At 40.8% G+C, this 25,860-nt stretch overlaps 1 protein-coding gene across 4 annotated transcripts; it reads left to right on the plus strand.

Moving 5' to 3' along the window:
* Positions 1-1,937: 1,937 nt before the first annotated feature.
* On the plus strand, positions 1,938-23,456 carry pxylp1 (2-phosphoxylose phosphatase 1). 4 transcript variants are annotated; one of them, XM_035155208.2, is made up of 7 exons: positions 1,944-2,042; positions 2,849-2,964; positions 4,201-4,343; positions 12,114-12,302; positions 13,403-13,529; positions 19,802-19,941; positions 20,888-23,456. In XM_035155208.2, exons 3-7 carry the CDS (start codon positions 4,262-4,264, stop codon positions 21,898-21,900), a joined length of 1,551 nt encoding a protein of 516 aa, XP_035011099.1. In that variant the 5' UTR covers positions 1,944-2,042; positions 2,849-2,964; positions 4,201-4,261; the 3' UTR covers positions 21,901-23,456. The 4 variants fall into 4 exon arrangements, with proteins under 4 accessions (XP_035011096.1, XP_035011099.1, XP_035011098.1 ...); XM_035155205.2 differs by lacking the exon at positions 2,849-2,964 and having other exon boundaries at positions 1,938-2,042; XM_035155207.2 differs by lacking the exon at positions 2,849-2,964 and having other exon boundaries at positions 1,952-2,249.
* The last annotated feature ends 2,404 nt before the right edge of the window (positions 23,457-25,860 follow it).

Raw genomic sequence — 25,860 nt, forward strand, 5'->3', positions numbered from 1 at the left:
TGTTGTTATTAACAATCAAAAGTATTTGAATACACAACATTTGTTCCACAGCTGAAGCCTTGAAGGCCACATGTGCATCTGTGTATAGTCCAGTAGGTGGCGCAGTGAGGTCGGGATTTGGCAGAGCTGATCAGGCCAGCTACAGACGCTTTCCCACAACTGTCAAGTTTGAAAGAAAAAGCAAAAGCAAAACACTATACCCGAATATAAAATATATCTTGCTTTCAAAATAAAAGCATATTTTTGACTCGTTTTTCAATGAAAACCTGATTTAGCCTGAATCAAGTGGCGGTTGTTAGTTTTTCCTTAATCAGGGGCCACAATTTACACAGAGAGTACAATTATATGTCCAACATCCATGCACAATTCCTGATTCAGTAAGGTGCACGTTGAAGTCATTCCATGTTTATTGTTAGCTCCATAGCTTTGATTCAAAGCCACACATCATTGAATATATATGGAAATTTATTCCTTGTTAAAGCACATTGTGTACTTCAAAGAAGCTTACAAAATAAAATTCTTAACAAATTGTCAAATTTTTTTGTTATTGCTAGTATTGGTGGTTAGTGACTTCAGGATTCAATCAGATGTCAGCCCCTGAGCCCGGATCCGCCACTGTCTGTTAAAGAATTATCTCCAATATATTGCACACAGGGCTATAGCAAGGGTTCGCAGAGTAGTGAGGGTTGGGAGGGTGAGATGTTTGTTAGTCAATTAGATTAACACATAATACAAACATATGAGGCCTATTGCTACAAAAACACATTTTATTGGCGTGTGAATTGCAAATCTGAATTAAGTGTGCACCTGTAAATAAAGTCGATTTTAGACATGACCTCGGGAGGAATTCTAGAGAATTGCGTCCAGACTTTCTCCAGAGGTTTCCTTTCACACATGAATAACAGAGCAGGAGATTGTACACTCAGACGTGTTAACAACAACACAGGAATCTCCAGAGTGTCCTGCTGCAGAGATTTTGCATCTTTAGACACAGCACATAGACAATAGTATTGGTCCTTATCACCAAAAGCTCTCTTGACGGCCTTGTCTGTGTTTCCTACATGTATGGCACCGCTTTTTCATGCTGAGATCTTTTTTTCCTGTTTTTTCTTTTTTGCATAGGTCAATGTCAGTACATGTCTGAAAGCAGCTTTGGTCAAATAGATTAGCATGTATTATGTACATATGAGGCCTTTTGCTATATTCAAAAAACACATTTCACTAATGTTTGAATTGTAAAACTGAAATAACAAATTTGAACGGAAATAGTACCTGCTGTCATTTAGCTTCAAATGTTAAAAAACATTGCTAAACATTTTCATGGTCTGGGACCTCGGACTCGTCACAGTTGGCTATGGGCATGATTGCACATCCAATAACATCTCACATGGCATGATGGGGTGTTTGACAGATCTGGGCCACAATTGGAAAAAATGGTCTGTATCTATATAGCTATCTATATAAGACCCTTCAACTTGTTGGATGGGGTAGACTGGGATTGAGCCGTTGACCTACTGGTTAGTGGACGATCCACTCTACCTCCTGAGCCACAGCCACATTGTCAGGCCATAGCAATACCTCATCTCAACCAAAGGTGCTGAAGGTGGCCTGGATTTTATTTTGTGCTATGTGGGCCATAGTCACCATTTACCACATGGGCCATTACAGGTTCACATCCAGATTACACTTTGCAGAGAGCACCACATGTTTCCCCAGAAAAAGCCCTTGTTTGTTTTGGGGTATTTGTGCCACAATAACTATTTTACAAGTGGACTCGCATCCATTTCTTCCAGGCCACATGCAGTGCCGCATCATAGCCTGAAGTGGCCCACATCTGTATGTTATCCGGGACACAAAACGTTGTTAATGTTTAGAAAAAACAGTATTATTTTGAAAGGTAGGACAGGAAGTCCCTCCTCGTGTCATGTGTGGTTTAACCCCGGGCTGCAGCAGCGCTGTGTCGGTGGTACCGGAGGAACCGGAGCGCTGGATTCAAGTGTGGAAGCAGACTGTCGGTGGCTCTGACCCTCTCTCCTCCTCAGGTAGGAAGCGTTCACCTCTGACACCGACCTGTCCGTGGTTTCACCACTTCAGGCTGTGCTTTCCCCGCGTGTTGGCCCCTGCTCCGAGCTCCGCTGTGGATGTGGCGTTTGAAACGTGGAGACTCGGTTTGCTCCGGGAGAAGCGACACAAAAAGCTCCACGTGAATCCTCCGGTGACTTGTCGCGACACGGAGGAGGCAGCAACAAGTAGAGACACACACACACACACGGACACACACACACACACAGGAAGAGTGTAACGACACCTGTCTGGTAACACTGTGTGTATTCGCGAGGAACACTGGGGTTGTTCAGCTCACAGGACTCACGGGTGTAAGTAGCTAGCTAACCGTTGGCTAACTAGTTAACTAGCTGGACCAGACACAAGCTGCAGACCTGGTTAAAATACTGGTCATTCAGTTTGATTTAACTTCCTGACAAACTCAGGTAACACTTGAATCTTCCCTGCACCGTGTTTCACACTTACTAGAGTCCGCTCTTAAATTCGGCATTCAAATGAAATGTAAATTGGATAATAATAATGATAATCAGTAATTAATGTTTAATAGACTAACTATTAATCCCTCCACGTTAAATGGCAATAACAAAGTTAGACACTGTTAGTTGTTATTTCATCTAAATGTGTATCTTCGTGCATATTTTATATTGTATAGAACCAAGCAGTCCCTTTTATTCATGAAAAATACAAGACACGTTATTGATATAAATATCTACTGATAAGTAATCCAAGCTTGTATTTCGACTGGAGTTTGGTGCATCCTGAAGCTCAGTGTTTGTATTTGCAGCCACTGACTTGGGCAGACTTGTTGGAGTAGTTCTGCCTGAAGAGTCAGTTTGCGGCACCTTGGTCAGACGGAGGCTTGAGCCGGCCGAGCAGGGAGGGTTTCTAGACAGCCTAATGGTAGGGTTCACTGTGGAGGGCTGCATTTACTGCAGTTATAGCTTGTCCCTCCCCTGGTTTCCAGCCTTGCACTGACTAGTCACAGTTCTGTATGACTTGTGGGTTTGGGAAATGGTACAGACTGTACATGTACTGCTGTACGTGTGTGCCACTGGAAAGAGCATGTGAGCCATGTGTAACACTTGGAATGCATGTTTTCATTTTAGTTGGATGAAATCGGTCCTTGCTTGAAATTTGAACCAACAGCTGTGTTTTCCTTTTATTTCCCTTTTTAATTTACACCACTACTCATATAAAAGCTCTTAGCTTAATGAAATCAGAGGAGAGACAGACTGGAGTTCTTACCTCCACAGTTGGATAAAGCCTTAAATAGACATAGTATATGTATAGGGGTTGTATATTGGTGATCACTAGTATGATCTTACTATATAGTCTATTGACAGTTTGATGACGTCGTATTTGGTTGTAGTTTCTTAGCCGTCAACAATTTCTCATGAAACAGGCAGACTCATTATATTCTCCACAGATTGTACACAGTTGGACAATTAAACTCTTTACATCAGACTTAACGACTTCCCTTTATGTTGAATTGTTCATACAGCAGCATGCACGTTTTCACCTACAGCTGTGCATGGCTCTGCATTTTCCCTGAACAAAACCATGCATTTTCATTGCGTTTGCAGTACTTCTCATGAATCTAACTTGTGTGTATGAACACCTCAGATTCTTGCAGTGATCCAATTTCTCAGGTCTGCTGCCATCTCTTTGTTGAGGTGTTGAAAGAATTAATTCCCCATACCTTGTTTCTGCCGGTTGAGCAGATGTTTCGCAGACATTGTCAAACACGAGGCAAAGATACTGCATTAGGTGAAAGGGACAGTTGCGGGCCGCTGTTTCAGAGGCTAGAGAAATTTGCTTGAAATTTCACTCCATCTCCTCATATAACTTTATGAAAATCTGAATTTCATTCTGGATTTAAATATTCAAATGCCAGACTTTGAAATGTCTGCAAGGACTGTGTCTAGATAGTATTTCCATAATCTATAGTTAACAGCTTTTTTCAATTAATCATTTCCTTTAATATAGGAAGTAAAAGGCAGCTGCTTATCACAAGCACCTGTTCTTTTTACTAATTGTGTCCAACAAAACAACTTAAGATAATAATTTTGTAATGATATACAATTTTATATAAAATGTTCTATTCCAATAGTCAACTAACTGTTTGTTTCTTGGCAGCTGGGATGGGCCACGGTCTGGATGGCTGACAGACAGGGTCGCGGACCAATCACATGATAAGATGCTGGCTCGCAACCGCTTCATCCTCCTGGTGGTGGTGGGCGGGGCAGCGCTGGCCGTCATCAGTCTGAGCCTTCAGTTCTGTAAGTGCACTTTTGGTTGTGCTTGTGCTAAACTCAACTGCTTCACTTATCTATTCTCTCTGGAGCCTTGGCCTAGTGTTCAGGTTTGAGGTGAGAAACAATCATGTGCCGGTGAACTTCTTTTTGCATGTGTGTTCATGTTCATACACACATTTCCTCTAATTGATTTCCCATTCCAGGGACTGCATTCATATTGAAACAAAGAAGAATCCCCTAAAGACTTCCTATAATATTCAGCACCATCTGCTGTGGTATGCTTAGGTGTACAGAATCATGTCTTTTCCCCATTGAGTCATTGTTTGGCACCTCCTGTATAGGTTTTGTCTAGACAGCGTTTCCCTCTCAGCCCCAGTGAATGCAAGGAAACCACCTCTCAGTAATAGATACCGTGTCCTCTTCACTGGAGGTGATTTGCAAGTCTTACAGATCTGATTTGAAAAACACTGGCTGTTGTGGCAGACCTGGCATGCAGTACAAATGGAAACCCGTACGGAAATTTGAGGGGAAAATGTATAAGATTGATCTACGTTGTGCTGGATTCCCAAAAATCCCAATGCTGTGCAAGTGTTATTGGTGAACGAAAGCTTGTGTCTGCATAAGCGTATAGGATCAGACTCACATAAGTCAAGCTCTTGCACACACGCAGGATTAAAGTGGAAAGTATTTTGGACGGCATCTTAGCCAGAAGTTCCTGAGCTGTCCTTGATCTGCTTTTTCTTTTTCTTTTTTAAATGTATTCTTCCCTCAAAAGGTGTAAAGGGAGGTTTCATTGTAAGCTATTTTCAATGACTCACTATCACAAAACCACATCTCCTCTTCAGCAATCTTCTTCTTTTGTAAAACGCTCAAAGCAAAGTCCTTCACAGGTCTATTTTTACAAACCCGCCCCCACCTGCACCAGCAAAGCTCCGTACTGGACCCAACCAGTTACATGCAATTATCTCCAAGTCAAATCTGGATATGACCCGTGACCCAACCTGTCACCCATGATTTCGTACAAATGCTACAAGCACAGTCACACACATTAAATGGGCTATGGCCTCCTTGTCCTCCTATTTATATTATTTTGGTGGTTGAAATGTGTTCTTATGCTCAGTTGTCACAACACCTGGGCTCCTGCAGCTGTCAGCGTGTTTCCTCAGCGACAATGAGCCTAGCTCGCGGCTATCAAAAGCTAATACTCTGTGACACATTTTACATGCAGCGAAGCCACTGAGAATGTACTTAGCACTGGATATTTTGATGTTCTAGCTAGTTCGCTGTTGGTAGTTATTTTGAGCAGAGGTGAGGGGGTCAAAGGTTGTTACATTGACTTTCACGTTGTCCACGTTTGTCCGTGAAGTTTTATCAATATATTATTACTCGTTACACGACTTTATTTTAGGTGACCTGTCGGGTACTTGTGGGTATACCCAACCTGCTGCGGGACTCCAGCTGAGAGGCAGCAGAAGAGGCTGTAATTCTTTTCCTGAGATGTGATACTCTCCTGTTGTACAGGAAATCTACTTGATTAGGTGATTTCTCAATCAAGGGACATTTTTTCTTGCAGGTACATGCTCTTTCAAACCGGCCTCACTTTATTTTTCTCGATAAGTCATACAGTCGGAGAAAAGCTGCAACCATCATTTATTCATCACACAAAGAAGGATTTGAGCCATTATCCAGCAGAAGCACAGGATAAAAGCATGTGGGATTTGTCCTCATGTTTAATATATGGACAGCTTCTGTTTTGGTTCTTCCCTTCTGCTATAGCTCTCTCTCTAAATCATTTTATGTCATCTGCTCTCTATTCTGGTCTTCTCTCTCACCCCCTTCCTGCGCTTAAGAAAAGCTCATCCATGTGTTTATTGTTTGTTGACCATTACCATGAGGGACTGAGTGACGGATGATGATCAGTGGTGCAGCAAATGCATCTCTCTGGCTCCTGGCAGCTGCAAAGTAAAACGTGGATGGCTGCGACGGGTGCGATTACTGTGTTGATTGACACACAGGGGACGTCCAGAGAGAAAGTGACGACAGTGAGAGGACAACTTCAGTAGTGGGAATTAAAACACAGGGAAAATGAGCTATTTTTATTGTGTGGTAGTCAAGGGAAAGATGAGTCAGCCTGATAGGAGTTGATTGCGTGGGTAGATTCAGAGTGAGAGGGGAATATGATGGGAGGATATGAACAGAGAAAAAGAAAGGCATTGCCTTTGAGGAGTGAGAGAGAAGACATAATAAAGGGAACACTTGAGGCCCATGTATTCTTAAAATGAAAATCTGTTGGAACCTGTATGACAGTTAAATAGGGGTGAATGTTATCACCTAATATTTGTAACTGTTCCAAAACAACAATCTACTAGTAAGTGTTAAATAGGCAGAGTTCCAAGCACTTAGCAAATTCTTTCCCCCGCATTCCTCCCATACCTGTTTCCTACAATGTCTGCACTCACTGTTGAACTTGACTGACCACCTTTGTGTTGCCAGTGCCAGAGATGGTCTGTTTTCTGAGAAGATTTGGGATTATAATATAAATCTGGATATTGGATACTCTTTTGAGCAACACAGTGACAGATACACACTAAAAGACAAAACTTAACCCTGTGGCAGATAGGGCTGCATACTGAACTTGGATACTTTTATGGAAATGAACAAATTGCTCAAATACCATTGAGTGTGGGAAAATGCCTTGTCATTCGGTATCAAATTTTATAAACGCTCTGAAAGGCAAGCAAGATTCAAGAGTTTATTGTCATATGCACAACGATAACATTAAGCAGTCGCTTGCAATGAAATGCTTGGGTCACAGGCTCTCAACAAGGTTTTTTTGTTATGATAACTTGACCCCATTAAATTTTTTCTACACCTTTTTTACATGAAAAGGACTGATTAAGATAACAAATTAATAAGAAACAGCATTCATGACTTAGTAAGTACGCTAATATAGATGGTGTGTGTGTGGAATGTGTGGGGGGTACTATTACCTGCATAAAATCAAGTCAATATAAATATTTTGGTGAAAAATACCAAGGCAAGGCATATTTCTATATGATAACTTTGTATTCTGAATGTTAATGCACTGTATCTTATTTGTGACCGATGTGTGGTTGCTGAGTAGCTTGCAGTACCAAAAAAAGTGTGTTCGCTAGACAGCTGTAGAAATCCAAGAGAAGTAGTATTTAGAGTAGAAACTGATACTATACAAAATTGAAACTGTGAAGGGAGACTGTTCAGACCTTCCTGGCTTTCTTCACTGTGGATATTGCACAAAACACTATTGGACACTTTAAAAGATATTATAGATAAACATCAAACTGTGAAGCATGTTGTGTTTTCCTAATGTGGAGCGATCAGCTGACAAACACTCAGTTCTGTTTTCTGTATGAGCTTATCCTGTGCCAGATTGTTGGGCGGATGCCTCCGCATACATTTGGCAAACATTAGGGTACTAGGCAGCTCGCCAGTCTATCATAGCAGAAACACACTGACACAATGTGGTTGCTGGCACACCTTACATTTTTCACATGGATCCAACAAACTGTTGTCTGTTTGTGTGTTTACCAATGGTGTAAAAGCTGTCGCATGAATTCTGGTGAGGCTCAAACAACTGGACTGACTTTCCCTCTTGTGGACGGTGCAGTTTATTGGTGATGTGAGGGAGAAGCAGACCAATATTAGGATTTAATTCTAGTAGATATAAGTGGGTGGGGCAATATGACTTAATATTAGAAAACATAGAAATGTTCTGCTCACATTAAACACAGGCAAGGAATATTTGTTACACAGTAACTCAATAAACATCACCCCCCTTAAGTAATTTAAAAGAAAACCCAGATCTTTATCCAGTAAGGATTAGCACTCTACATATGTCAGATTTTTTGGGGGGAATTAACATCTCTGCATTTCTTCTTGAGAAATTCACAAAAATGTTAAAAACCACCCTACAATTTTTTAAAGAAAGCCAAAAAAAGTTCCTGGATATTTGCCGTGATCCACATCCACGCCAACATTAAAAGGCTTCTTTCCTGACCCATGCCACATCCTTCCACCAAGTTTTGTGGTAATCTATCCAATAGTTTTCTAATCCTGCAAAATATCAAGCAAGTAAACACAGACCAAAATTACTGTACACTTGACCAATTGAAGAAAAATTGGCTCCTGAACACACTTTGAGGATGAATCCTGCTCTCAACATAACATAATTTCAGCTCTTAAGCAAAAACATCCCACTTGCATGTCAGCAAAGCCGTCATTATTTAAAGAAATTAGAGAAGAGTCAAAGAACGAATACAGAAAACTGCAGCCGCCTTGCTCCTTTAATGACATGGTGAAATTCTGCAGCACCAGCTAAAGTCAGACCGTCATGCGTCACATAAAGTCAGAGTTGTACAGCAACACGTGTATTCAAAGAGCTTGTTTCCTGTGTTTGAGCTGTTGGTGTGTCATACTGGTTAATCAGGTGATGGGAAGCAGATCTCCCTCTGGCGTGTGTGTTTTGCATTATTAATGCAGGGATTCTCTTCCTAATGCTTTTAGTCATCACAAATAATTTCCCCACATTAGTCCATGCAGAGCTAATGATTCAGTCTGACACTCACCAAAACTACCCAATGGATGAATGAGCTTGTCTTTCAACTCAGCTGTGATCAGTCAGTGTGAGGATTAAACAAATTAAATAATAAGCATTGAAGGCGTGATGCATATCCTATGCACACATTGCACCCCGCTCTCACAATGCCAACTTATTTATATTGTCATAATAATAATAATGTCGTAATTTTCTGAATTCATATATCGATATCATGGATTCCTACCATATGATCAGTAACTTTTTTTGATGTGTCTATGGTCCCATAGGATGCAGTGATTCAAATCGAAAACGAATCACATCACATTCTGTATGAGTCGACACTTTCTATTAGAGGATTCAGATCAACATTGGGGGTCATCAGGAGCGTATCAGTAGTTGTCCTTAGCTTTTGCTGTATTAGTGAGCATCAGTGCTTAATTAAATGTGCTGAGGAGGATCTTAATCTCTACTTAGATTAAGATTAGTGTCCATGCAGATTGTTTATAAAGCCACATGTTTGATTTTGATTTGTGTGCTTCTATTTGTGTACATCTGATTTAAAAAGCCAGGATGTAGGTTGGTCTATATGATGAACTGCTTTAAGTAGCCGTGTCCATCTGTACACATACAGCAGTTAGTCTGTGTCAATATTTGAACCAATGGTTTCCACAGTGCTACCAGTTCACATCACTGTGGAGTCAGGTAGTATAAGTGGGGACGCACCTTTTAAGTTCAGGCCAAACCGCTTTGAGTGAGTAGCTGTTCACCCCTTAATGATTGCGGTGCTATAGACGACACATTAGTTTGTGTGCATTTTTGAGGCAGAGCACTCTCATTGCCTTCAGGTAGAAGTCAAGCTGCTTAGTGATGATTTCACACCAACAAACAGGTGAAAGATTTGACAGGGTCTGGTGTGTTTAGCTCTGGGTTTGTACATACACACATTAACACTGCATATTCACTGAAGAGATTTATGATCTTTCTTATGTCGAATTAAATCGTCCACTTTGTTGAAAGCGCTCTTAGACAACTATTCTAAAGTCTTATTACTCCAGCCACATTTAGTGTGGGTGTACGAATTTGTGTGTGTGTGCGCCACAGTATGTTCTGTGTGCCAGTGCTGTGTATGCACTTGGTAGTGTTGGGCAGCCACTTACAAAAGCTCCATTGTGTAGGCGACTGTGACTGAACTGGCCTCTGAAAGTTTGGTTAGTTCAGGCAGCGTGTGCGTGCGTGTGTGAGGGGGTGGCAGTATAACGGGCACACAGCAGTAAGGGGGACAGGTTATGGTAATGAATGAGCTCCAGTGTGTGTGTTGCTAGACCTCAAGCTACAGAGTCATCGTCAAAATGGTCTCCGCCGTCGCTGCACACCTTTTCCTCTCCCTCGTCAGTGGTGAGTTTTTACAGAAATCTAAATTAAAAAAATCTAAACTCTTTTTAATCAAAGACTTAACAGCTTGCTTAGAAATAGAGACGACATTTACACCTATTTAACTTGAAAGATAACTTAATACAGAAAATTAGTTTAAAGATTGGCCTGTAGGACTCTCAATATGCTTGTTTTCTGCCCAGTTGATCCTGATTGAAGCTTTAAACATGAAGTTTGCCATCAAAAGTCACTGCTCTTATTTGTTTTATGACTAGTCCTGATTGAGATCACTTTGACCAGTATTAATCTATTAGTTTTATATGATAATTAACATAGAGAAGCCTCTTTAAAGCTTTGCTGCCCCGAGTGTATCAGCTGATTCTAGTTTACTCTTTTAACAGCAAGGTCCTTAATTTCCCCTCAAGATTCTTTGCATAAAAGTTGGTCATGTATCAACATAGTAAAGCTTGTGGATTCATTTGTATTTTGTAGAAGTTTTATATTTACAGTTTTTTGTCTTCAGCCATATGGTAGCTGATGGTTTGATAGTAGAATTTATTTGGGTGCATTTCTAGTTATTTCTACACTCAGTTAATATGTTGATTATTTATTTCAATGATTTGAAATTGTTTGGGGCTATGAAATGCCAGAACATTGTGACAATGCCCATCACAGTTGTCTAAAGCACAAGGTGACATTGTGAATTTGGGTAGTAGATGATTGGTTGGAAGAAACATGGAAAGATATTTAATGTACTAAAATGTAATACAAAGGAAAGCAGCACATCCTCACACTGGGGAAGCTGCAAATATCTAAATAATGTATCACTTGAATGTTTACAGTTCAGGTTAGTCTGTTATTATTTTTTGTTATAAGCTGACCTGAAACGGATACATGTAGTATATCAGCACACGGTGTTCAGGTCAGGAGAGGCAACATGGCTGCAACTGTTCAGGCAGAGATGTGCTGTCGGAAAGGATTTGGGAATGTTTTGCCAAAGGGGCATCTGGCTTCAACTTGTCTTTCTTCAGAGATGGATATTTGTGAATGGACCTTCCAGTTCCCACAACACCTCTACCCCCATTGGACCATTTCTCTGAGGGGTCACAGGTCACTGGTGTCCAGGCAACACACTGGTAACAGTGAGGAGTTTGGTGGAATAGAGCTGTTGACATGGAGATGAACTACGGTTGCACTGGTTTACTTCATTTTGAGCACTCTGCCACTGCCTGGTCAGTTGGCTTTTTTGAATTTCTGTGTTCCAAACTATGAATTATTGCCTGTGAATCGATCTTGGTAATTAACACCATCAGTTTCAAAAATGACTCTTCTTTCATTTTAGCAGCAGTTTTGCTCCAAGGACAACCATGTTGATCCGTCTGTTTTTAATATTCTGACCACTAATGAATGGATTGCCCGGAAATCTGGTACAGATGTCCATGGTGTCCAGAAGATGAAGCCAAATGATCAAGATGATTCTCTGAATTTTTGTTTGTTTCACTTAGTTGGATTGTCATGAAATGTAAAGGTAATGTAATCAGGTCAAACTTAGCCAACACTTAATTATATGAACAGACATCTGCAAAACTAATGACATCAGCCTGTGCTTTGTGGCAATTCCCAAATATTAGCATGCTGAATAATACATGATAAATATTAGGCCTGTCGAATATAACCCTAACCCTGCTGTGTTTTGTCAGGAGGCGTGATACTGATTGATTGGATCAAGGGATGGGTACCAAATACAAAAGAGCCAATCATCAATAGATGGGCTGGCTTTTTTTTGCACTTTATTCATTTCATCTTCTTTATACCTCTTTCTCCTCTATTAATCTCTTTTTCTCCAGTGAACCTGATCCCCATCACCCCCATAGTGGAGGAGCGACCGTTCCAGGCTGAAGATGGAGGCCATGGGGTGGCTCTGGGGAAGAGTAGAAAGAGGGTGTTCCCGGTGCCTCACACCCAGGAACCCAACCCTATATCTGAGGCCTATGGCTACTGCAACACCCCCAACCACACCGAACAGGCCTGGGAGGGTGAGACCGGCACACTGACCCACTCAAAATCAACCTTATCTGAGCACCAATGGCCTTCATTGACATGTTACTTACATGTATAATTTGTATTTCCGAAAGACCTCAATCTGAACTAATGTGAAACCAGACAGCAAAAGTCAATGAACTTAGTTAATCAAGTTAATTCTTTCCAATTTGGCCGCATCACTATTTCAGAGCATTAAAAACAGATTTGGACGAACTCTGTCACTGCTAGAAACTGATGATTTAATGGATAACGCATAAATACTTAATATAGTAATAATATCAGATTTAGTGTGTCAGTACTCAGGGGATGTGTTAATTGTACAAAAGTAATTTCCACTAGATTGTATCATCTATAAAGCTGCAGTGTGCTCTCTCTCTCTCCAGCATAGAAACATCGAACCTTGTGTTTTGTTTTTACTCCTCCACTGAAAAGTCATACAAATATTTGCCTATAAGCAAATATGCAGTGGCATCTTAGACTTAGATCCAGTAAGTCAGTGAAATGGCTCTGTCTCTCGAAAGTCCAGCCCCAGTATGCGATGCGAAACTCAGTATGGGATCTCACCGCATTAGTGCGATAAGTCTATTCGACTCTGAAGTGCATCTTGGATCCCTGTGAATCTGGAAAACAAAAATCCTTCCTCTGATCCTTCCCAGGAAACGTAGGTAGGGATATAACATTTAAATGTCCCAGTGGATTTGGTAGCAAGCAATTACCAGTAACTGTGAGTTGGTGGAAGCATTGGAACTAATTGTCCACTTCCTCCTTCTAGTTTTCTTTAGCTGGGGCTGTGTGGATCTTTATTTGAGAGTTTTCTTTATCTTCACTTTCAGGGAAACTGAAGCAGGATGTTTGATGTTTGGGGAAAACAGTGAAATCCCAAACTGGATTTTTTTGTGTTGCTTTACAAACTAAACTAACTGAATATATGGAAGGGGACTTAAAAAAGGAACTTACTGTCACTCTTCTTATCATTGGAACCACTACACTATGACTCCATAGACTCCTACCTTTGAGTTATCTCTAACACGTTCTTTTAATTAACCAGTGTAATATGGATTTTATAATGATGCTAATGAGTGTCTCCTCACAGGTCACAGTCCTGCCGACTACAAGCTGCTGTCTGTCCAGGTGATGATTCGCCATGGAGACCGTTACCCACTCTACTACATCCCCAAGACCAAGCGACCAGCCATCGACTGCACCCTGTCCCCCAGCAGGTACAAACACAGTTCCACCAAACATCTAATAACGCACTAAATGTCACAATTTCAGAATGAGTATGTCGTGGTCATATTTTCTGAAGTGAATGAATATATGTTGAAAGGACTCTTGAGCCTGTTTACTTGGTAATGTGAAACCAAGGAAATGGACTGGGCTGTTTTCAGAATGATGTGCAAATTGTTGAATTGGTATTAAAATTATTCTATGATATCAAATAGCACCAAGGTAAACACTGCAAATGCATAAATACCATAAATACTGTAGAATATAATGTAATCTATGACAATCACCCTGCAGTAAAGCTTGTGAAGCTTATCTTGCTCACACACCAGAGTTTTTGATGGTGTGTCAGAAACTACTTTTTATTTAAACCAATTTCACATGATGCAATTGAAGCTCTTGAAGCTTTGAAGCTTTGAAGCTGAACAATATAAATGTAAATAAACTGAAAAACTGAAAACAAAGGCAAATATTTTAGAAAATAAAATGAAAACTAGACATTAGAAGAGTTGACAATAACATCGACGGGCAAAAAGTGTGTGTGCATGTACGTGCGCTGGAGCAAATCTGATTTACTTTCACAATCCCTTGGTTCTGCAGTCTCTTCATGTGTCAGCGACAGCGGGTACATTTGTTTTGCTACATCTGTTCTGCTGTGCTTTCGTTCAGATGGGTACGCAAACATAAACATTGTGGTCTTTTGACACAGAGTCGACGATTTATGCAACATCCTCACTGAGCAGAGCAGAACTGTTACTACAGCAGGAAGTCTGAAAAAGGCACAAATGCTTGATTTAATATTGTTTTCTCATTTTATTCATTATGCTGTATTTTGTCAACTGTAACTTTTTTTCTGGTTGCCACCGTCTCTTCTCATTGGTTCTGCTGCCCATTTAGAGGCTTGATGAGCCGGCTTGCTTCAGCACCTCAGCTTCAGAAATCTGAAATCAGCACTTTTGCACTTGGTGTGAATACATTACCTTAAATTTATGTTAACTCTACATGTGGATACCAGCTTTTAAATCCAGAAAATGTGGTTTGGTCAGATGGTTTTGACACGTGCGCCCACATCCTCCAGGATGATTTATTTCCACCATGTGGTCATTAAATTCCCTGCGGCCTCTCACAGTTTTTTTTTTTTTTTGGGTTGTGTACCTGATTTCTGACTGAGCCTAATTTAACTTTGCACGAGGCTTTCACTTCAGCCTCATCAGCTTTGCACATCTGGACAAGGACAGGCACGCTGTAATCTTACGAGCTGGCACAGACAGCTGCGGTTCAGATTGATATGATGCAGTTGATCTGTCATGTTCATTTGATTATTAGATATTTTCAATACCTTTGGTCTTTGAACTGGAGCTGAAAGTGGGTCATCCTGACAAAAGCCTCTTAGTATGGAGGTCGGGATGCTTTCATTGCTGACATTTACATTTTGTTGTTTGTACTTACTGAGAAAGTTAAAGTAAAAAGCAGAGATGACCTCTACCTTCTTATCCTCATGAGGTCATTATGCACTGTAGCTTCTTGCTGTGTTACTCAACTCCCAAATATAATATACTGTGTCATGATCAGTCATGCTGCACACCTATTTCTTTGTCTCAGTAGTAAGATGTGAAATTAGATCCAGAACACATTAGTTGACAATGTGGTGCCTGTTACACTTCCAGTATACTATACCTGCCTCTCAAGCTACAGCCACACTATCACTGTTGCTACGTTTACGCCTACAACCACAAAACTCTGTTTTCAAGCACCTAAAATAGTGAGGGTTGGAAATGCTGCTTTCCCAGTTTTAGTTTGAAAACCCTGAGGCTGCGATGTTGTTTGGAGTCTGGACAGGAAGAAAACGAAAACATTTGGAGACGATGATGCATTCACCCTCATTTGCTTCCTGATTGGTTCTTATCAGTCATTACTCTACTACCAGCGGCGAATGAAAATCGTTAACACTTACTGTCAGTAACAGTTCCACCGTGTTGTTTTTACCAAGCAAAGAAATTTGTGCTCTTAATTTTTACCATTGTTGTTTCTAGTCGTATTTTCTGTAAGGCAGCCGACTGTGAGTAGACAATCTATTTCCTGTTTACACCGACACGCATTTAACGGTTATGTGATGTGCGTATTAGTATAAAACCAATTGTGTCAAAAGCCACATCTCACACACAAAGACACAATGACATGCGTATTGGTCATTGTGTCTTTGTGTTAAAGGTAACAATAGAACAGTCAGCATCCATAACACCCTGATTTTCAATGAGGAAACAGAAAGCAGAGACAGACGATATCTAGATACCATCATTCATGTTGGCAGGTCTGTACTTGAGTTGAATGCTAATAGGCTGATGTTTACTATGCATTTGGTTTTAATGTTTTTTTCCATGGGCTGGGGTTCATTCTCTTTAGCCGAGCTTTGCCAATCCAAGCCTCCAGGACATGTGTTTCCACTTAAGCGTCACAGCAGGGGGCAGTCGCTCTGTGCCAGTGTGGTCCTGGTAACCTGTGCCGGTCTCCTCTCAGTCTGTACAGCTGCGTACTGTATGTGCTCTGCCAGTGATGAGACAAACTTCAGTTTTAAAAGTCTCTCTGTTTTCAGGTCTCAGTGATAGTCCTTTCTATCTGAATTTGTATGATTTGAGGCACTTGTGTTTACTAATGCTTTCAGATGCTAAATGTGTTTGTCAGCAGATTAGTAGAGCTTCATTAGCAGCATTATTCCACAGTACAAACAAGTCTAATGAACCAGATGCGAATATATTCTGCACTGTTTGGTCTGTAGATCAGTTGAAAATCTTTGAGTGAGGAATACAACAATACCATGTGTGACAGGCTCTTACTGTGGTTTGTGACCCGCATACTTCCAACATGTCGTCAGGGTACACAACTTAACATGACTGTGCGTCGCACTGGAAAAACAAATCCTGACAAATCGCCCATGATAGAAAAAAAACCCTATGTTGTGTTATTTAGCTCTCTGCTATTAGCACTTAACACAGAGTTCATCTGACTGATGAGAAAATTATTAGTTCAGCAGGTTTTTAATCATAATCAAAGTACTGGACAATTGAAATAGTATCATAGATGAAATATCAGTAACCAGAGTTGTTACAATTCATCTTGTGGGGAACATGAATGTGTGGCAGTTCATTCAGTGGCTGACCATTTCACTCAAAATCACAAATGTGAACCTCACAACAACAAAAGAGTCTCAATCTATTATCACAAAAATAGTTTAAAGATGAATTCACTAGGCAGCACTACACGCAAATCAAAGGGTCATCAAGGTCTTTAGGGATCATCTTATGGAGGCTATTATCTGAACCAAATTTCAACGTCACATCACAAGCACCTTTGGCATCTTTATGCCTCATATTTAGTTTTTTAAATAGCTTACATTATTTGTTCATATATTTAGTCACATTTTGAACAAATTAACTTGCATTAATATGTCGATGTGGTTTATCAATACTCTGCATGTCTACACACCAGCCAGCAACAACATTTTCAAAACCAGGAGAACTTCAGAATAAATGCATTGTCTCCCACGTGATGTTCAAACTTGTTAAGATGTTAACCATCCTGCTCACTCTGTCGAAGAATATCAACAACACGTCCAAACATCTGCCCTCCACTGAATCGTGAGCTGACAATGAACAGTTTTTGTACATGTGATATCCTGTAACTGATAATCAGCAGCCCTTCAACTGAGCAGTAAACTGTGCTGGAACCTGGTGTGACCCGAGAGTGGAAAACTCCACCATGTGGTTTTTTAATGGGGAATAAGAATTCCACATCTTTTATTCATTAACCAAAAATAATTTCTTTATATTGGAAAATAATCCATTATTGCACAGTTCAGTTCAGAAAAGTACAATTTAAGCTGTTCATGTCCACAGCGCACTGAACACTTTACATTTACTGTCACATCAGGCTTCAAGTGTCTCAAAACAAATCCCTCATCTTCGTCGAGACTCCAGATGTTCTGTCTGAACTTTGGCCTATTTACTTCTCATCTTCATGACATCATGTCCCACGATCGCTCCTCTCCTCCTTTCTCTTTCTGTTCGAGATGAGCAGTTTTACTATCACTTTTTTGTCCTTTTAATACAGTTTCAATTATGTCAAATGAAAGAAGGCTGGAAACATGTTTAAACCCTTCAAATCCTTTAAATATGCATTAGAAAACTTGAGGTTTTGTCCCTGAGACACCACAGGGAGGCTGTGTGGGTTCAGCACACAGTTAAAGTGTGTTTCTGGATTATTTGTGGGTTAAATGTGCTCATGTTGGAGGCAGATGGAACATTAAATTACTGTTTCAAATGTCTGGGTCCTGGTAATAATGTAGGTACTTCTCTTTTTATTTAGACCAGGGTGTAATTACAGGGATCTCATTGAGCATATGCCCTGGGCTGGACCCTTACAGAGCGCTCTGTGTGTGTGTGTGTGTGTGTGTGTGTGTGTGTGTGTGTGTGTGTGTGTGTGTGTGTGTGTGTGTGTGTGTGTGTGTGTGTGTGTGTGTGTGTGTGTGTGTGTGTGTGTGTGTGTGTGTGTGTGTGTGTGTGTGTGTGTGTGTGTGTGTGTGTGTGTGTTGGCACCAGCTTCCTGACCAACTGTCTCCGTCTGCGGTTAACTGAGCTCTCTCTCCAGCAGGCCACATCTCCTCTCTCTTTCCCCTTCTTCTTTTCCTTTCTCCCTCAGTTTAGAGCGCACCATCACATCCTATTCTGTTTATTCATTTCGTTAATTTATCTCAACTCTGTTTCCTCATCTCTCCATCCCTTCCTCACTAATCTCTCTCCCTAACCTATTCAGTGATAATAATCCCTGCTTAATGTAATTGGGATCTGTAATCTTTGGTTAGCAACAATCAGCTGTATAGACAGCCCGGCTGGCTCTTTGTCCACATCGCAGTCCCTGTCCGCTGACATCCCGTCTCCCAGTGTAATCCAGATTGTTCCCCACTCCCCTCAGCAAACTCATCTGCTGACGACAGAACAGAGTAGAGCAGCGGTGGGCACCTAATTTCACTTCACCACTCCCATGTGTTCATGTGGTTTTAGTCTGATAATGCAGAGAGAGGATAGATGGTGATGACAGATGCTGATGCAAACTGACAACAAAAGGAAAGTATGTCCTTAAAATAGAAAATCTAGGCTTATATTTTCACATGAGCTCTGAAATCAGAGTTGTGCTTTAAAGCCTTAATTTAAGAAAAATAACAACATACAAAAAACAATATATACATATTCCATAATAATGTAGTGGTTGTAGTGTGTTGTACTGTGCTCAGTCCGTAACAATAATCACAAGTGTGATTTAAGGGTAATGACAGAGGGTTGTGTTTTTAATGCAGTCTTGCTGAACCAGTTCATGATCACTATGGAAACTGTGTGCGTGTGTGCGTGCGTGCGTGCGTGCGTGCGTGCCTGTGTGTATGTGTGTGTGAGAGTACGTGCGTATGCTTCTGTTAATCTGAGCGAGTTGATCTGGTGCTGCTCTTGCAGATCTGTTATATTAAACTGTAATCTTCATCATCTCTAATCTATGAGCTCACTGACTGCTCCTCTTGCTGCCCTCAACCCTGGGTGGGATTGTGGTTGTGTGTGAGAGTGTGTGTGAGAGTGTGTGTGAGAGTGTGTGTGAGAGCGTGTGAGTGCGCGTGTGAGTGCGCTTGTGTGTCCAAATTCTTTCATCTTTTTTTATCTCTATCTCCCATATTCCCACCCACACATATTGAACACGTGTTGTAGCTCAGCTGTGTTAGAGAGACCCCTGGTGGTGGATGTTGGGAGTTACATACTGAACCCAGAGATCCCATTCTAAACAGAATAATATTTTTATGTAAATTGAAAAAACAGGAGCACTGTCTCTTTACTGACATTGGCTCAAGTTTTATTCTGAAGTTGGATGAAGAAGGGAACTCGAGGCCAGTATAAACCAGCATACATATGTACCTGCACTTTAATTGTATCATTTTAAAAATTAGCTATGTATCAATAGTGAAGAATTTTCTGCGTATCGGAAAATTGACTGATTGAGTTTGTTTTCCTGTCTACTTTGATAATGTTTTAAAACAGAGACACTTTAAGACTTTAATTTGTTATGCACTCTAACAACTGTTTAAGTGAAACCATCTTTGTCAGCATCGCAATGAAATCACAATGATATCGCAATATTTCAACAACAATAAGAATAACATTAGCAGCCATGAGTGTAAATGTAATGTCCCATTATGTGTTTCTTACTTCTGGTTGTCCCTCACCTCCCTTAGGCGGCCATCCCACCCCCTGCTGAACGCCTTCATCAGCCACATGGGCCAAGGAAGCCGAGGCCACTGGGAATCATCACTGGGCTCTGCTCCCCGTCTGCCCAACCACAGTGTCTGCGAGATGGGAGAACTCACACAGACAGGTAGGGAAGGAAGGTCTCATCCCCACAAGATCTCATCTACTCTCATGAACCAAAACTGTCCTATTGATCAATATTACACATTTATTTTGGGGCTGCCCCCCGACAGTCAAAGATTGGAATTATCAGTCTGAGACCCCTCAGTCGACTGAGACTCTTCAAGTCCAGCATTCAGTGTGCAGTGTACTTTTGGGAACATTTCGGTCCTCAGAAAGAGCTGCAGAGTGAGCAATCCTTGCTTTCACACCGCCCTCTGGGGTCAAATCCTTCCACTACGTCAAGTCAATCATCAGGGCTGCCCTGATAATTGTGTTTGATATTTAGGCTTTAAACTCAGGAAGATTTCTGAGCAAAATCACAACAGCCAATGAGAGGGACAGAGAGACCAGCTAGCATGCTACTGTTGATATTCTAAATAGTTTAAATCTCACCGGAAGGATAGATAACCTATGTCGACCGTGTTTCTCTCACTACTTTCTCATCCAGCCTCGTTTACCCTTCTGCTAACATTGGAGCCAGTTGTGGCTCCACGCCAGCCTCCAATTTGTTTACGTTGGCTTTCCCATGAGGTCACTTGAGAGACGTGAGGTGGTGCATCACTGACTCTGCATCAATAATCTTAATATCCTATAATTTGTGATGTGCCATTATTTTTCTAATCTTGGGATGTTGGCATGTTTAACATTATAGAGATAAATTCTCCTTATGTTCATGATGCAGCTCGACTTTAAAATAGATTAGGTTTTTAGAACTCCTGTTCTCTGAGCCCAGCTTCAGAGTCTTGTTTTTTGTACAGGATTATTGTTGGTAAAGTCAGTTCACCTGAAAATGATAAATCTTTCTATCAAGTGAATTTTAAACTAAATGTCTTGTTCCTTATAATAATTAATCAGATATAAATATCTATTGAAAAAATATCAGCTTTCATTTTGTCCCTGCCCTATTCCAGGTGTGGTGCAGCACCTACACAATGGGCAGCTCCTCCATCAAGCCTACAAGCACCACAATCTTCTCCCCTCCAATTGGACGCCTCGCCAGTTGTGGGTGGAGACCACAGGTAAGAGTAGGACTCTCCAGAGCGGACTGGCCTTCCTCTACGGCTTCCTCCCGGATTTTGATTGGACGAAGCTGACCATGCGTCACCAGTGGAGCACGTTATTCTGCGGCTCGGCCTGTGACTGCCCCGCCAGGAACAGATACCTCGAGGAGGAGCAGAAGCGGCAGTATCGTCTGCGGGTGGCCGATACCGAGCTGGAGAGGAATTACGCCGACATGGCGCGGACTTTGGGTCTGCCTACCCGCCAGCTCAGAGCTGCTAACCCTATAGACTCCCTGCTGTGCCACCTGTGCCACGGCCTGTCTTTCCCATGTGTTCGCATGGCGGAGAGCGGCAGTGGTGGATGTCTGACAATGGCACAGTTTGCTGTGATTCGTCGGCAGCAGTTAGATGATGAGGTGGATCGGAGAAGAGTGGGGCTGTACCATAAATATGCCATACTGGCTATGTACCCCTACCTGAACCGAACGGCTGCCAAGATGGAGCGTGTTGCCAAGAGCAGCGAGGCTGGAAGACAGCCTCGAGCAGGCGGCGAGGAGGTCTTCACCGTCTCTTCAGCTCATGACGTCACCATGGCCCCGCTGCTGAGCGCCCTCGGCCTGGAGGAGGCCAGGTTCCCACGTTTCGCAGCCAGAGTGGTGTTTGAACTGTGGAAGAGTCCCCCAACAATGCAAGGGCAGCTGAAAAAGAAAGCTGGCAAAGCAAAAGATGGGGAACTGTTCATCAGGGTGCTGTACAACGGCGAGGATGTAACATTTCATACCACCTTCTGTCGCTCCCACAACCATCATGCCGGCCAGCCCCTCTGCCCTCTGAAGAAATTCCTGTCTTTTGTCAGGAGAGACATGTTCAGTATTTTCAACGCCACTACCTACCAGGGCGCCTGCTACAGACGCCCCGGTTGACAGATGGACAGATTTACACGAGGGGGAAAGAGAAAGGATGATGAGTTGGCAGATGGATGTACTTTTCTTGTTTTTTTAGCTTTCCACTTTTGAAGATGGTGCACTTTTAGGCTGCTCACAGTGTCTTAACTTTCCACATATTTTGAAATGTAGTCTTTTAACATGTTAGTGTTCAGTACTGAACATTTCCTGCTCAGAGGTCTTCAGTTTCTAACATTTCTACAAACTTTCAGAAATACTTTTTTTAATCTTTTAAATCTTCTCAAGCAAATCTGTGAGAGATAAACAATTCAAGGGGAGTTGTACTTGGGGCTGTGCGATACGACCAAAATCTCCTTTCAAGACATAACAACATAACATCAATTCATATTATTACTCGTCATACCTTTTCTTGACTGTGTATATTTGGTAGATGTCATTACAGATGTTAAGTTACAACATCGGCTGTTATCTCCATCCATCTTTTTATGATTTATTTAGTAAGGGTTAGGGTTTGTTTTATTAATAATAATAATAATAATAATAATAATAATAATAATAACTTGAATTTATATAGCACCTTTCAAGAGACCCAAGAACGCTTTACATGTGTGTTCTGAGCATGACTGCCCTGATGTGGCTTTCATCCATAGAACGTCTCCATAATGTTGATGATTCATGAATCTTATGAAGGTGCTGAATAAGGTTAGTGGGTTTGTTGTGGGGACAATTCTGCTCCATCATTTGAGAAGTGTTTTCTGTTCCATGTCTGATTTCTCACACCTTGTCCACGTCCATGCTCCAGAGGTCACAACTACTCTTTTAGGTGTGAGCTCCTTTTTTTATTCTTGGCTGGTCGAAGTCCTCCTGTCCACAATCACCCCGCTCTGTGTCATGATCACTCTCCTCCGTGTTTGTTTGTGTTGCCTTTGTTCACATTTCCTGCCTGCATCCGTGCAGTTGAAAACAATTGAGCATAATATAATATGATAGATGTTTTTCTCATGTCACACAGTTTTTATCGTCACATCGCACAGCCTAGTCGTACGGCACTTAGCCACTTTATTCCTACATTCCATAATACCATGGAATTGTAAAGGTATTCCCAAACGCCTGCAAGAAATAAGGGAATATCCAAGCTGGAAATACTATGCTGGGAAATATTTTGTGATATAATAATCTTTTCAATGAAAATAAACTTTTGGCTAATTTGGGCCAAATAACTTAGTATTACTGACTTCTTTGTTACTTCATTTGTCAATTTAGCATTTCTTTGAGTATTAATTTTCATTGCAGTAGCTGTCTTCTTAACAGTATTGTTTATTTCTTTCACTCATTGATATGGATCTTTTTTCTTAGTTTTATTAAAATTGGTTACGGTACTGTCACATGATCAGTGTTTTTCGTATATTAATTTACCGCTGCAGAACATCTGTGTTTATGATATTTTTGATAGAACTGTTCACATTCCATTGTGGTTGTTTGTTGGGTACTAAATCTAACCGTGATCCATGGTTAATTTTGAAATTCTACTGTAAAGCACATAGAGTAAAATAAATACTTGTGTTTTCATTGTATATGTTACAGCAGTCTTTTTTATCAGTTGTGATTGGTTTGCTGGTGACAGTTCATGTCTCTGAATACACTGTGTGTTGTAAGCAGGATATTTTAGCTTCATTTCAAGATTGTGGGAGGAAGTGGATACATGTCGTCCATCTTTATTTATAGTTTATGGTCTGTACTGTACATTACAGTGACTTCAAAAAGTATCTGCTTTTATTCCCTATTTTATTTTTTTAATTTAGCTGAAAGACTAGAATTTACAAAATATAAGGAAAACTATTCAGACCCTTTGTGTTAATTATGTAGAAGCTTTTCACAAAGACGCTCCAGACTTGTGACTGCTGCATGCTTTGGGTCACTGTCGTATAGAAAGACCTATTGACCCAGTCTCAGGTCACATGTACTCTGGAGCAGGTTTTCTTCTCTGTATCTATTTATCCTCTTGATTCTGACTAGTCTCCCTGTCCCTGCTGCTGAGAACCACCTCCATACCGTGATGCTTCCACCATCATGCATTATCACAGGGACGGTATGATGTTTGTTTTTCCTAAACGGCTCAGTCTTTTTTAATTCAATAGTTCAACTCTCCCGTGTACTCAGTTTGGCTTCATTACAGAAGGCGTCCTGGTGTTCCCAAACTCACTTCCAAATCTTCCATTTCACAATTAGAATGTGGCCCTGAGAACACACAGAGCGGTGCAAACTGTTTTATACCCTAGATCTGTGCCTAACCAGTTTTATTGCTCAGAGTTCATGACTTTCTTTTTGTCCTGAAATACAGTGTTGATTGTGGGACCTTACATACATACATGTCTAATGAATCCAGTTTGTCACAGGTAGAGTCCAGTCACATTAAAGTTACATCTCAAGGATTATTCCAGCAAAGACTATGGACCTGAACTCGAACTAGAGTGAAACAGCAAAGCTTCTGAACTCTATTGTTGATGAGAGATTCTAGTTTTGATTAATGATTTTACATTTTTTAAATTGAAGTATTTTCAGCTCAATACATGTAAATGACAAAAAATGTATATCTGTGTGTAATATGTGTGATATCAATATTACCTCCACCCAGACGTTTCCCCACCTGTTACTTGGTTTGTTTTTCAGGGAATAAAATATAGACCCTGAATGAATATCTACGAAACTAGGAAGGATGCAGCATGTGCCAGGAAGGAACCAAATTAATTATTGTGTGAATTTGGAAAAAAGGGTTGGACCAATACTTTTTTTATCATTTTCTTTAACATTGCAACATAGGGCATTTTTTCCACATTTGTAAAAACATTTTGAGGATTAAATTGTGAAACTTGATGAAACATTTAAAGAACTGATAATTTGGATTGTTTGGAGATATTCACTCCACTGAGATGAATGATGCATTTATATTTAAGCAGTATTTGAATGTTGCATTTTTGAGTTAATTTTAACTATATTTTGTATTAATAGACTGATGTTCCTATGTGAAATATTTGTTAAGTAACTATTGACCGTAGTAAAAGGTTAATTTTTAATAACAATTAAAATTAATATGGGAATACAAAGTAAATTACAGTAACCTCAAAACCATGCTTGTAAGTGCTGGTTATTTTCCTCCTGGGTGTCTATAAATAACTCAACTCTGCAGAGAAATAACTGTGTTAGATTGACATGTCCTCTCAGTACCACTAGATGGCGTATTAGTTCCACAGAACTCACCAAACCCCAGTCTGGCCCATCTGCTACCATCAGTTAACCATTTTGTCAACAGTGCTACAGGGGCACAGCACATAGTCAATACATTTATATAAATGTAAAGACCTTGAGTGCCTGTTCCCCCACCACGAGACAAGTCGTGTGTCATCATCATTAGGAACATAATACAACGCTGACAAGATATCAATTGTACAAGTCATTTTCAAAAGTGCCTGAGCATACTCCGCCTGCCTTTTCCCTCTTAGAATCATCAGAATCAGGAGACTATTGACTGGAAAAATGCAATAACAAGAGTGAGTCGGGTAAATTACATTTGCAGTATATGGATGTTATATTTGTCCTGGCAGTTAAGATCCATTTGCTAGTGAATAAAACGGGCACGCAATTGATGCCGTAGACAGATTAGAAATGTCATCTGCTCAGCCAGGAGATTTGTTATGCTATAAATCAGGCAGGGTTGCCAGTTTTCTGTAGGAAGTTGTGAATTGTATGAGTTTAAATTGCTTATGATGAACACTTGGATTACCAAAAGTCTAATATACATTTTCACAGACTCAATGAATTTAATTGTTTGACATGAGCATCATGGAACTGATGTATGAAAAGATTTAAAACTCCACGACCAGTGGATTCAAAATAGATTCTCCTTATTTGCGGAGTTACACCCTAAACTTCAGGTCACGTCTCGGCCCCAAGGCTGAGGCCAACTGGACAAGTCTATGC

Source organism: Hippoglossus stenolepis, chromosome 4 (genome assembly GCF_022539355.2).
Source record: "Hippoglossus stenolepis isolate QCI-W04-F060 chromosome 4, HSTE1.2, whole genome shotgun sequence".
Taxonomy (NCBI): domain Eukaryota; kingdom Metazoa; phylum Chordata; class Actinopteri; order Pleuronectiformes; family Pleuronectidae; genus Hippoglossus; species Hippoglossus stenolepis.

Excerpts from the sequence above, each read along its gene's own strand:
- pxylp1 (XM_035155205.2), top strand. The coding sequence starts at position 4,262 with ATGCTGGCTCGCAACCGCTTCATCCTCCTGGTGGTGGTGGGCGGGGCA. Across the intron at positions 12,303-13,402 it reads CACCGAACAGGCCTGGGAGG|GTCACAGTCCTGCCGACTAC; the intron begins GTGAGACCGGCA and ends GTCTCCTCACAG. Across the intron at positions 13,530-19,801 it reads TGCACCCTGTCCCCCAGCAG|GCGGCCATCCCACCCCCTGC; the intron begins GTACAAACACAG and ends CACCTCCCTTAG.